General features: G+C 32.3%; 1 protein-coding gene across 8 annotated transcripts in view; it reads left to right on the forward strand.

Moving 5' to 3' along the window:
• Positions 1–14526, forward strand: part of LOC122628258 (diuretic hormone receptor-like) — a 29099-nt gene that overhangs the window by 10709 nt on the left and 3864 nt on the right. For all 8 annotated transcript variants that reach the window (XR_006326993.1, XM_043810351.1, XM_043810353.1 and 5 more), the window contains one exon: positions 313–1248. Coding sequence is in view for 7 of the 8 variants with exons in the window: in XM_043810351.1 (XP_043666286.1) it covers positions 915–1248 (334 nt within the window). In the remaining variant the exon portion in view is untranslated. The remainder of the gene's footprint in view (positions 1–312; positions 1249–14526) is intronic.

Raw genomic sequence — 14526 nt, forward strand, 5'->3', positions numbered from 1 at the left:
TACCGTTAATGGGCTCTAAAATGAAACTCTCTGTTCTATCCAAGAAAAGAGAAAACGAAAGAAGAAGTGGTTGCCATCGAGATTCGTGTCACGAAAATAAAACTTTATTACAAAAACTTTACTACACGAGATAACGACCTAAGAAAATATAGTTGCAGTATAGTAACGCAAATATTTGACATTATTATTTATTTTTCATTCATCTTACAATTGATAGAAGATCAATTTTAATGGAATTTCTTTTTTTTTTCTGTTTTTCTTTTTCTTTCTTTCTTTTTTTTTTTTTTTTTTTCGTTTGCACTCTAAAAACAGTTCGCTGTGGACATCAACTCGAAGTTCCACGTATGTACAACGTAAATACTGAAGCAACGGGAAATAAAAGGAACGGCCGATTTCCGGAGGGCATATCGTTGACATTATGAACTTTTGCTGTAACGAGATAAGAAATATCAGAGAAAGAGCATATAATTCTTTCGTCGCGTCTTACCAACTTCTGCGACTTTTAATCCCAGTAAACATCGACGTTGTGGGACGCGTACAAAATCAAAAACAAGAAAAAGATATCTTATTTCTTTCCTGCTTCGAGTAAACTCGTAAGCTATGAAAACTCGTAAAAATTATTTCTATATCTGATACTACATTTAAAGGACTAGATAGATAGAGAGAGAAAGAAAAAGAGATAAATAAAGAAAAAGAAAGAAACAAAAGTACTTACTAAAAATAGAAAAGAGAAAATAGAAAAGAATGCAAGCAATTTTTTGTTAAAAGACTCTCCTCACGCGATTTGCCAACTTCCTGATTCCTCCAACTATATCCAATCGATTGAATCTTAATAGTTTGTAAAGTTGAAGGAAGGAAGTAACAGAGAGAGAGAGAGAGAGAGAGAGAGAGAGAGAGAGTGAGAGAGAGAAGACATGGCTAGCTGGCTATCATCGAACGTCGACGAACCTATGGATCGTAATTACGTGCGAAACGTTTTGAACTACATTAACGACTTGAAGGAGTCCTTCTCTGAGGAGGAATTCAAGTGCCTCGAACGAAAGCATCAAGACCTACAAGCTCGGTTAGAAGAACGACACCAGCATCAAGCCATCAATGGTGGAATTGAGGAAGGAGGAGCTACGGAGGGTCAAGAGGGTTGCGAAGTTAGTTGGGACTCTTTACTCTGTTGGCCATACACGTCACCAGGAACTCTCGCCATATTACCTTGCTTCGAAGAACTCAATGGCATACGCTACGACAATACTCGTGAGTACGAAAGCCTATCTTTCAAAATCTTTTTCTTTCTATTATTATCTCTATTTTTTCCTCTTTTTACTTCGCTCGTGCAATCCTTTGTCGAGAGAAAGAGAAAGAGAGAGAGAGAGAGAGAGAGAGAGAGAGAGAGAGAGAGAGAGAGAGAGAGAGAGAGAGAGAGAGAGAGAGAGAGAGAGAGAGAGAGAGAGAGAGAGAGAGAGAAAGGGAGAGAGACACAAAAAAGAGAAAAGAAAAAAAGAATCGGACTATGCGACGATTTTAAAGGAGAAACGTTCTTTAAAGATCATTGTCGTATATTAATTAAAATCTGTCAAGCTCTTTTTATCACTTTGTATTTGTACAGGTATCTTATTCGTATACTTTGAAGTTGGTTTATTCAATCTTTCGAAAAAATGATGAATCTATTTTTTTTTGTTTTTTCTTTTTTTTTTTTATACAAGATCAGAGATTAACGAGAAGATTGACAAATAAGAAGGAGTTAGGTCGAAGGAAGCATTAAGTATATTTTAACAGTCATTTAATATTCGATTACATTATCGTGATGTAATATCGCTAGGAGCAAGTCACGGTAACGGAACTTGCGATCCACGAGGAATTCCTTTCTTGTATAAGTATGTATTACGTGAATTCGAGTGAAATTTTTAAACCGACTCTCGGGAGAATGCCCGAAGAAGAATGCTTCTCAGAGTTATTCGATGTCTCCTACGGTATTCAAATATTACGAAGGGTCTGCGAATTTATTCGAATTAGTTTTGTAAAGTTAAATAACCAAGTCGATGTGATTAGAATTAATTAATCATTTTAATTAACTACGAGGTGAAATAACGCCGTGATAATATCCGTTGGAAACGTTTTCTCTTAGTTTCTCTTTGTGCATCCTCGATATATCGTATCATCTCGTACATACACATGTAGGCATATACGGTGACGCATATAAAAGAGGATCATTATGTAATTTATTCTTACACCGAATCATGTCGAACGTCGTCCCATTATATCTCCAGACGAAGCTTCGAACATTATATTAAATTACAGGATAATGGATTTTAAATTGATAGGCTTTTACAGTATCGTTACATATCCGTATAAGAGTTAAAATCTCAACGAGTTTTTACGAATCTCCAAGCGAAATATCGTATATCATAGACTCAAGATAAATTTTCTCAGCTACCGAAATTTTCTTTGGGATGTAAAACATCCTCTCGATTTTAAATCTTCCATTCGTTTTTACTTTATTGCGATATTATTCCCAGCAAAAAATGTTTCCAGTATTTTTTCTTCTTTTTTTTTTTTTTCTTTTTTATAAAATCGAATATGAAAAACATCAGAAAGGTGTATTCGTTTATTCCGTCATCGTTGAAATGCATGACGGAAAACCGAACAGAAAAGTGACGGCATGGTCAAACGAACAAAATCATCGAAAAAAGAAAAATAAATGGAAATTCGAGAAATTCTATTCTATCCTGGTGTCTAGCGATGAAGAAAGTTTTTTATAATCGAAAACTTTCCATGGCGTGAAACTTGTGAAAGTAAAATTAATTGCAAAACCGTGCAACTGTATCTACATTTTACATCTTCGGTTTATTTACATATTGTTTTATGTTTTAAAGCGAATTCTTTCTTCTTTTTTCCTTTTTCCTTCTATTTTTTCTTCCTTCTCTTTTCTTTCTTTTTTTTTCTTTTTCCTTTTTCTTTTTCTTCCTTCTCTCGTCGCGAACTTATTTCCTTTACTTAATATTTTTTTATAAGATTTTTAAATTAAAATTTAGAATACGATAGTCTCTACTCACTTGCGATTAGATTCTTTTATATTCGGATAAAGTTCGTTTTTCATCGCGATCAGCTCCGTTAGGTTTTTTTTTCCCTTCGGCGATGGAAACTTCAAAGTCTATAAAAAATAATCGAAAATTGGAAATTTAATTCACCTGGAAAAAAGAATTGATTTGAACTACTTTTCTTAATTTTCTTTCTCGCTCATTCGCTCACACAAGTTTATATACATAAGATGAATTTAAAAATGCGATTACTAATAATTGATTTTTCGTTTATAATAATATTATTGTTATTTAACGAAACAAAACGAAAGAGAGAGAGAGAGAGAGAGAGAGAGAGAGGAAGAAAGAGAAAGAGTTTTATACGTATAATGTAATATCGATCAGAAAATGGCATATCTGCCGCTTTGATTATTTTACAATAATTGCTCCACGAATATCTGAGATTGTGATTTACCGTAATATTTTTTTACCGTAATAATCTTTACCGTAAATGATCTATCAAGGACCAACTTAATTGTCTTATTAATTTTACGATGAGAGTAAACTGAAAAAGTTTCTCAAGAACTCTTACCTACAATACAATCTCTCATACGAGATTTAAGAGGAATATTATATCATAATTTCGGTTATATGCAAGTTCGCATTATTCAATATACAAGCCGAAATCAAATTAATTAATTACATAAACGTATTAGCCATAATATGATTTAAACGAAAGTTTATAATCACTATTTCAATATAAGCTTCTACATCCAGGATCTAGAAATGGAAATGGCGTTAACCATGAAAATAATAAAACAGGATACGTGAGAGATTAAAAAACAAACAAACAAAAAAAAAAGAAAAATAGAAAAAGAAAGAAGAAAAAAAAAATAGGATTGCGAAGCGTCTTTGAAATATCTCGACGTGCCGACGGTATTTCACAGATCAATGATCCTAATTGGATTTACGTCTTATCAATGCAGGACGAATTGAAAATCAATTCGAGAAATTCAAGAAAGAGAGAGAGGGAGATAACAAGAACCACGAGGAATGACATTTAAGAGGAATTGAAAATGTTTCTCGCATCTGTATTACGACGGGAATCATTTTAAAATGTATGACAAGTGAAAAAGATGAAAGATCTCAATGGTAGAAACGAGTCTACATTCCAGGATGGTTTGTAATTAAATTTGCGTGTAAATTTGAAAGACGGTCTACCAACTATGACTTTGGGGAATGCTTGAAAAAGACCCTCGGGAAATGCTACGAGATGTTTTAATGGTAAACGCGAGAGGAAGAGCCACTCAAATATTGTCTTGAGTCAAATTAATTAAGAGCTGCCATCTTCTCGCGACTAACGAAATCGTACTTGGGAGGATTAATGAAAAGTCGCATTTTACGTTCGTGCTCTTAAAGAAATATCGTCCATCCCTTTCAATGTCTTTTTTTAGTTTTCGTTTTTGTCCCTTTCCTTTTTTTTTTTTTTTTTCTTTTATCTTTCTTTACGCCCCTTGTAAAAAAACCACAGATCGTTCTTTCGTCTCTTTCTGAAAATACATAATTCTTCTTACGAAATGATTGTGTAATCGTTTTTTACATTGTCAATGTTTATACAAATATGTATGAAATGTTCACGTCAGCAAGTGACGCGAGAGTTGATAAATAAGAAGAAATATTCGTTCACTTTCGACATCTATTTTTTTATTCTCTGTTTTAATGTAGTTGCTCTCTCGCTCTCGCACTCTCTCTCTCTCTCTCTCTCTCTCTTTCTCTTTTTCACTTTCCCTCTGTTACAGAGTCAATATAAACGTGATAATAAATTATTACAGATTCATACGAATGACGATGTAACACGGGGAATCGTTCGTAGAATCGATATTTTACCTGGCTCGATAACGTTCTTCATTCGATGCTCGGTAAATCTTGTTTGCTACTCATTTTCAATCTCAATGGAGCTGTCTATTATTTTCCAAGTGACAGCTTGTATCGCGATAAAATAACAGTGACAGCTTTATGTAATATAAGCGTGTAGGATGCGCATACGTGATGTAAGTATGTAATACATCGTGATCGTATTACAAAAACGTCTACTCGCTCGGTAAAGAAACGTTCTTAATTAAGCTCTTTGTCGATTGTAATTGCGAACATGTTGACATAATTATGAACATGACGTTTTAAGAAGAAATTCATGTAAAAAAGAAAAAGAAAGAAGAAAAGAGAGAGAGAGAGAGAGAGAGAGAGAGAGAGAGAGAAAATAGAAATAGTAAATTCTATCGTCGAGATTCCAGGGATCAATCGATAATATCTACATATACATATATACATATACATATATACATATACATGAAACATTTCCCCATCGTCCTACCTTCTCTTTTTCTAGAAATCCAGGATTTCGACCTTTAGCAAACGATTATTCCCACGCTAATTAACTCCGGTGCAATAATTAATAAATCATTGCATTAAGTTAAGCGCTATATATTCTTTACTATATCCGGAATAGAGCTAGTAACTGAATCTAGAGATGTTACAAATTTACATTAAACTAGAAGACTGTTCATAACGCTGTCTGTATTAAAAGCCTGGTTTATCACTGGATTTACGACTGTTTGTTGATTTATATATAACATCGATTGCTTTTTACCTTGACCAAGACGATACATTCGAGATTTACCATGATCCATACATCATCTTTTATCAAAGTAATCGACTTTTTTCACTCTTCTCCTGAACACGTGTCTCAAATACATATTATAAGATACGAGTTCACATTTACGATTCTGTTAACGACCCTGCTTCTTCTTTATCGTATAAAGAATATATTACAAGGGTTCGATTGATTTTTATTTAATGACTATATATCTAGACCCTTAATGTTTATTTGATAAATCTATTCAACGACGAATTTATTTATTTATTTATTTATTTATTTATTTATTTATTTATTTATTTTCTTTTTTTTTCAAGAGACTTTTTTCTACTTTCTTTCTACGTTACAATTTCATATAATTTAATTTATTACGATCACTAGATTTTAATTCAACATTGTCTCTTTGATACGAGTATTCATCGAAATACGTTTTCTCTTTCTCTTTTGCTTTCTGTTCGATCGAATAGATTTTTTCGCTTTGTAATTTCTACCAATGAGAACGAATATTTTGTTCTCTCGATTAATAGAGGAAATAATATTATTTATATAAGAGAAATCGCATGAGAAAATGTTACTACGATTAATATGTTTCATGATCGAATGCTCTTACACATTTGCTTTCGATTTATTTCGGACGACGTGAGAACCCTCATTGTACCTATCCTAGTTACTACATCGTTCGCAATAATTATTCATCATCGGCTGCTAATTACCTGAAACCGATGCAATTATCCCCAAAGAATATTCTACCATTATCGTGGTACTAATAGCGGAAGCTTGCCTATATAATCATCCTTAACTCGTACGATCCGATTTATTGTTTATACGTAGCTTCATCGATTCAATTTAATTATACTAAATGTAATGTTAATCGTTATATATATATATATATAGTACCAATTATTATAAACAATTTTTAATCGTCGTTTATCTTTACGTAACATTTCACATTTCGCATCGATTATTTTTATCTGTCTATTTATTTTTTCTTTTCTTTTTTTTTTCGATTTCCAAATACTAGTGATAATCGATTGCGAATCACAAATTTAAATTGTACACAGATGTCGATAAGCCATAAGAAAAAAAAAAGAGAAGAAAAGAAAAGAAAAAAGAAATTCTGCACGTTCACGAACATAACTATTTATTTGAGTTTTCACTATCAATTTGTCTCGTTGATTGGCCGTTATGAATTCTTCGTTTGTTTCTTTTACCGAACCAATTCGGAGTATACATTCAGCGTATATATTCTGCGTGCATTCGACGTCATCGGTTTTTCCAACAAAATAGTAACAGGCGTTTTCCTAGCGAATTTGATCCGACACGCATAGTCCTTCGATCATCTACCGAATAGGAATCACAACGGTGGCCATGCGCATAGAATAAAAAAAAAAAAAAAAAAGAACGAAACAAGAAAAAACCAAATTAAAATTCGAAGCTATGAAAGGGAAAGTAAATATTTTTTCTCATTGGTTCAACTTCCTTTCAACTCTATTTTTATCTCTGTAATCCCATTCAGTTGTATAATTTCATGAAAGTAATTTATAAATGTATCGGATAACACATTGAATTTAATTAGTATCTCTAGTCGACTAGAGAAATTATCTCTTTGAAATTCATACCTTTCTTCCCTTTTTTTTCTTCTTATTTTTTTTTTTTCTTTCTTCTTCTCCTTTTCTCTTTTTTTGTTATTTTTTTTTTTTTTTTTGTTTTGTTTCAAATATGGGCGTGCCTACAGGAAAGAAGAATCGATTGCTTCTCGTATATAACTGCGCTTTCAGGCGCAATACAAAAGTGATCGTTAAAAACAGGAACGATATGACCGAAATTAATAACATCAGACGTTTCATTCTCGCTCGATCGAAATTACAAAGTTAAGTTCATAAAAGTAATAAAAATATATAGAATCGTTTTTAACCTCGTAAACTTGAGAAAGATTTTATCAATTAGTTTTCGATATGAAATTCATAAGCTGGATAATGTAGCGTATATGAACATTGACCCAGAATCATAAATACGATGCTAATTAGCGCATCGTTCTGTATAAGGAAATGTATTTGCAACAGGGAAAGAGTAAACGAGAGAAATAGGAGGTACGGAAAATGAGATAATATTGAAGTATAATGTCGACGTAACGAATATCTATAGTAATATAACGACTTCTCTTCTAATGAAATAATAAAAGTTAAATACGTTCTTTAACGAAGGTGCTGATCATCGAACTATTATATTTCTTTTTTCAAGAGATTTATATTCTCTTAAAAAAAAAAAAAATTAAAAAATGATAATAAAGATCTAAGTTTGAATAAGAAAACGATCTATCGGAAATATGTTTTTCGTACGTGTAATTATTTAATACATTAGTGCTTGCATTGAAAAAAAAAAAAGAACAAAGAAAAGAAAAGAAAAAAACTTTGTGAAGGAGAAAAAGCTTTATTAATGAAATTTCATTATTCAAGAAAGCTCGTGGAATACTGACACGTTGTTGTGTCACGTAGCTATCTCTCTCTCTCTCTCTCTCTCTCTCTCTCTCTCTCTCTCTCTCTCTCTCTCTCTTTCTCTCTCATCTCCTTTATAGTTCTCTCTTCTTTCCTTTAAGTCACCAAGGACATCAGTAAGTTTATGAAACGATATCGACAGGCACCTAGATAGGCACCCTTCTTGTAAATACGTCGAAGACACTCCAGTCACATTATCGAAAAAGTCGAAGGGACAGTGAGTTTAAAAAATGTTAACAAATGACATTGGTAATAACGCGTGTGGAATGGCGCGACGTGAACAGAATTTGTAAAAATCTTTCCCTACAGATTTCTACAGTTAACGTATCACCCTTGTCTAAGTCTGTCTACCCTTTTTAACTTTCATAAGCCAACACTGAACCCCAATTCATCGTCATGAAATTTTTGTTATACACCGTTGTAGGTAATACGATTACAAACGTAAGTTTCACATTTACCAAATGTAACGAAATTCCAACTAATGTGTTATCTGATTTATCAAATGAAATCCGATTCGTACGTTTTTGATCACTAGGTGTAATAAATATAATACCGGAATTTATTTATGAAAAGCAAATAGAAACATACGTTCTTTTATCATCGCGATTGGATCATTTATACAATAAATGTGTTGCTAGAAATATAATATTATCGAGATATAAAAAATAAATTTATTTTAAATGTTCTTTTATCTTTTTGTATTTATTGATTTTTTTTTTTTTTTTTTACTAACACCCACGACATTTAAATCGAGAAGGGATAAATCAAATGGAACTCTTTCTCTCAGTTTCATTTAGAATCTTGAATGAATATATCAAGTGATACAATATTTCATATCTTGAAAAATAAACGAGTACGTAGAAAAAGATTTAACGAGTCGTTTTTTTCTTTAGATGGATTTAAAAACGGAAGATAAATTTCAAGATGATTCTTGAACCGTAAACCGTAATTAATAGAAACATCACTATCACAGTTTCACGTAACTTAAGCACTTGCAAACTTCTCGTAACCACATTGTTATAACGAACGCTTTCAACTTGCCTTCTCTCTCTCTCTCTCTCTCTCTCTCTCTCTCTCTCTCTCTCTCTCTATCTCTCTTTATATAATAAAATGATATATATATTATATAGCTGTGTCATCCAGATATTATCGATAATATCCAAGTATCGTGAAATCTGGCTAGATTAAAGTTAAAACTTCAAATGTATATTACCTCTTCGATTATTACGATAGAACAAATAATAATCGCTATCCCAATGAAATGCTATTTCCGATGGGAATAAAAAAAAAAAAAAAGAAAAAAGATAAAAGAAAAAACGTTTCATCCCTTTTAACACATTACATTCACGATCAATGATAAGAAGATAATCTATTTGTATATCAAGAAATATCGATGAACATTTAGAATTTTAATGGTGATGGATTAACAATGCCATTTTCGTTTACCATATCATGGAGAAGATATCATAGCTTATTTAACCTATTTGCAATCGTTATTCTGGTACGTTCTAGAATGGGAACGTGTTTCTCTTCTCATAATAGTGAAATAACGTTCCTCTTGGTAAGACTATTATTTATGAGACCACGCGTGACACGATATATTCGATTTATTATACTGAGCTTACTTATACGTTGTACATGTATGTAAAATAAAAATATTCAAAATATAATAACTAATGAATGTAATTAAGAAATTTTATAAAGAAAATAAAATCAAGGAACATCTTTTCATTTCGAAAAAGAAAAAAGAAAGAAAGAAAGACACGATTCATCGAGAAATCTCGATGATCCAAGTAAAAATGAACTAATTGCAAGTATGGATAATTAAATTGATACTTCTCGATTTTCTCAAAAGTAGAATCTCTCAAGATAAAAAGTGTAATTTTTGTCTGGTATCGATTAGTTACGCATCGTTGTAGAAGCTCTTCCAATTTAAATTTTAATTAAATATTAATGATATGCCACATTCGGGTGCACTCTAGAACGTAATAATTGAGCAAAGTTTCATCAAAAGCTTAGGGGTTTTGTTTCTCGACAATACCCATGTTCCTTTGAGAAACTACGGAACTTACCTTTGTCTTGTTGATCTTCACGATGAAGTCGGAAAGGATCGAAAGGTGAATAAATAAAACGTATTCCTTAAGAATACCTTTGAAAACTACTTCGATGTATTTTCGTTGTAAAAGATTAAAATTTAATCTTGCGATCGTGTTAAATCATTCGTGCAGCCATTTATATACATATTTGAAAGTTTACGAACTTGATATGAAATCAATCATAATTTGATATTTTACAAACATACCTATGTACACATATGGAAATGTATTGGGATTTAAACAAACAACAGTTTCGGAATAAATCAATAGCGATCGCGAGATTAAATAAGTTTTTAGTACGTACAATTTAGGCGAATTCGTATCGTTATTAAAAGATCTCTGATTTACGTAACTTTACCTTCGGTTCCTTTGGTTCCCATAAATATTATATCGTACAATACGAATTAAATGTCCGAATGAAAGAGAAACGTTCATTATCGAGGAAACAATATCGCCGTTCCTAGTTAACGCAGCAACGATAAAACTACCTACGACGAAACTAATGACTGATGGACCTTGACTACTGCAGCAGCAGCTTGAAGAGAGAAAACGAGATTATTTTGTTGCAAGAGACTTGTAATTGAATTTACGACCTTGCCTGTAAACGTTTGGAAACGTGATACGATAGAAACGTGGATGCACTTTGGAAGAGCACGATCTAAAGTTGCTATGAAAATATTTAAAAGCTCTGCTAGAAAATATTCGATTCGCTATACTTTATACGAAATGTTTATCGAGACATACTGGCAATAAATCATTCCTTTAGAGACGCGTTACAAAACTAGAAGGGAAAAGATTTTCAAAGTAATTAGAGGTGGAAGTGGATTTCGTTCGACGATAACGTATTCGTGGTTATCCTCGAGGCACCTGCGTGTTTCTCTTGAAGCATTATCTATATACGTATATACATATCCGTTATATATGTATACCGAGTTGAAATTAACGTGGTACGCTCGGCGTATTTGGTCGAGGCATTGCCTTCATAAACCACGGGAACATAACACGCAGGAGTCCGTTCAGAAGCTGCCGATCCAATTAACGCTACAACACTAAACCAACGACTGTGTACAATTAACAGCAATTAAGTGTGCATCTTCATTACGGCTAGGCGAACGCGCAAGCACAACACGTTCATACATGCCTCACCCTTGTTGCTCTTTTCTTCTCATACGTGGTTCGAGAAAGTCCGATCGATTTTCAACCATAGATGTGTTCGATGAAAGAGGAAAACGCCTTTTTATGAAAAATAAAGGCGAAATAAGCGTCGAACGTTCATCATTTACGCGCGATAACAAGCTTTCACGCTTCTCGAATATAACCCACGATTTTGAACGGTTGAGCGATGCGTTGACAGAGAATGCAATCGACATCTCGCAATTTATAATCGTTATCATCCACATCGACAGCTAAATTGGAAATGGAAAAGAAATATTTAATCAACTGAATCGGTTAATCGTATTTATGTATAAGAGATATTTCTACGGTTGCTATGTTTGAAGAACTGATTTACATGTCCATAAGTTCATGTTCATCCTCTGACGTATATAATCAGGTAACATGAAAGCTACGACAGCAGATGCACAGACGCGTATTACAGCTGCCATTCACACAAATCCTTGCAAATGTTCTAACTCTCCATACAGACAAAATGGACTATGGAAAAGAAAGAACTCACGAAAACTAAAGAAAGAAAAGTTTATCGTACTAAATTTATTTCCGAACTATACTCAACCGTAGCTAACTCGTTTATCGTATAATACATTGGCTACGATAACTGACGGCTTTCGGTTATCTTATTATATATAAAATTATCGACAGTCTTTATAGTACTTCGAACGATCGAATTGGATTGCAAAAATTTCTTCTCAATGGCATGCAATTCCTTTCTTTTCGAAACACTTCGATTTTATTTACTCGAAATGAATTCGTAGACAAATGGATCTTTTCAAATCCACGATTTTCTATGGACTTTCGTGATAGTGAATGGTAATTTTTAAATAATCAATTCTTGCGTCCATTGAAATTTAAAATTTACATTTTCGCATGTTATTAGTTAAGAAACGAACCATTCCACTTCTGAGAGATTTCCCACAGGAACTACCAAAGGTGACAACTGCATCGAGACATCGTGGCTTTTCTCTTTACTCGTTAAATAACTGTTCGTATATAACGGTACATGGAAGAATATTTTTAAAATAAAATAGAGATCTTGATACGCTTGATATTTTAATATATTGTTGGATAAATTCGAATGTGTGTGTGTGTATGTGAATCTATATAGTAGTTCGTTGAATAAAAATTTGCATTAAACACGAAATGTATTGCGCCTGGAAAAAGGCATCACTCCATACTTTATCGGTAATCATAATAGCAGATACCACACGTCGGTAAAAAACTCTTTAAGCTTTCATGGTAAGTAACGTAGGACATGCTCATGAATGAATACATTGCCTACCATAAGGGGTTTCGACAATTTCTTAAATACAACATTTAGAATTATAATTATTGATAAAGTATAAGTTAAAATAATGAAAAAATAAATGTAATTGATTAATAACAAGCTTATTAACAATAAATTAAAGAACAAACGAATTAGTTACATTCTCGAGAATTTTATAATTATTTACGTAGTTCTCTACGAATAATTAGCAACGAAAAACCCCTTGGGATAAGTATCATAATAATGTCGTGAAAAAAAATTTGTACATTTTTTTTCTCTCTTTTTCTTTAATTAATGATATTTTCATCATTAATACAAAAGTATTTATTAACAAGGTAGACTAACGAGTGTTTATTTATGAAATGAAAGTTAGGCTTGTCATTGCAAGAAAAAGTAGAAAAAAGAAATATATTAGTATGGTTGTTTTCATAAAATGCATTGGGACGGTGATAGATGAAGGTAAAGAATCCTGGCCTTTGTTTCTGTACTGCAATATTTCATTGTACACACAACTGCCTTGTTTACCGCATTGCAAACAACAGCCGTAGACTCCGTATCTGCGCTTTACTCCGACTTGAGGCATATTTCATTGCGATAAAACCTGCACTTTCCATACATTTTACTCTGAATAAAGAAAATAGATATTGAATCGAAATGCGCAAATATTATCTGTACGTTTTAAATACACCGACGATAACGTTATTTTTATTTATTAAAAAGAGAAATCATTCAATGAATGTAAAAATAATCGATGATTCATCGGATTACATCGGATCGGTACTATTATTTTAACGAATCCATCAGCATACGTTTTATTTATTTATTTTTATCCAAAACTCGTGTTTAACGTTTCTTAGTATATCTCGAGAATAATCGAGAATGCAACGAGTAATCCATGTAAAGAGTCTTTTGTAACTTAATAATGATAATATAAGAATCATAATTATATTAGTATTGTTATTATCTTCTGATTATAAGGTATTGCCTTTTTTTCGAACGATAATAATGAACTTCCGACTTGACAATTTGATATATCTGCTTATGTCTTATCTTTCTCATCTTGTCTTGTAAAACTTATTCTCGTAAGAGTATAAATCTATTGCGTTGTAAATTCTCTCTCTCTCTCTCTCTCTCTCTCTCTCTCTCTCTCTCTCTCTCTCTCTCTCTCTCTCTCTCTCTCGTTCTCTTGTGTGTTATCGATTATCGTAACTAAAATAAAAAAAAAAAAAAAAATAAAAAAAAATACTGCATTTGGCGTTGATGGAAAACGAAGAGTTTTATTTTATATGCCAAACGTTAAAAGTTCACGCGGTGTTCCTGCGACAATTTTAGAAAGGATTCAAAAAGACTTCGAATGTCTTTCTCTATTGCTTCGTGAATAATGCAACACGATCTATAATAACTATCCCGACGAAGGTTAATAAAAATCGTCATTTCCCGATATTTCTGTTTCTCGATCGATACATAAGAATACGAAAAAAAAAAGGAGGTCATATTGAATAACTCAATTCTTTCGAACGAATGTGGATTTGAAATTTCCAATACATACCCTTGCATAAGAGGTTAAAATAGAGAATCCGTTTCCTCTTATATTTTCCTGAAAATATTTTAAAGAGTAGAGGAACTTGACTCGAAAGAAGCTTGAAAAAAAAAAACAAGAAAGAGAGGATATAAAAAAATATCAAAAAGGACAACGTTTAAATACGCCTGAATGGGTCTTATTCAAACACACTTTTGCATTTTCCGATCATCGTTTTATTTCTTCAATGAATTATATGAATGTATAATATAAATCGCTAGAAAGTGCTCGGATTATATATTTCCTTTCTGC

This window comes from Vespula pensylvanica, chromosome 4 (genome assembly GCF_014466175.1).
Source record: "Vespula pensylvanica isolate Volc-1 chromosome 4, ASM1446617v1, whole genome shotgun sequence".
In the NCBI taxonomy this organism is placed as follows: Eukaryota; Metazoa; Arthropoda; class Insecta; order Hymenoptera; family Vespidae; genus Vespula; species Vespula pensylvanica.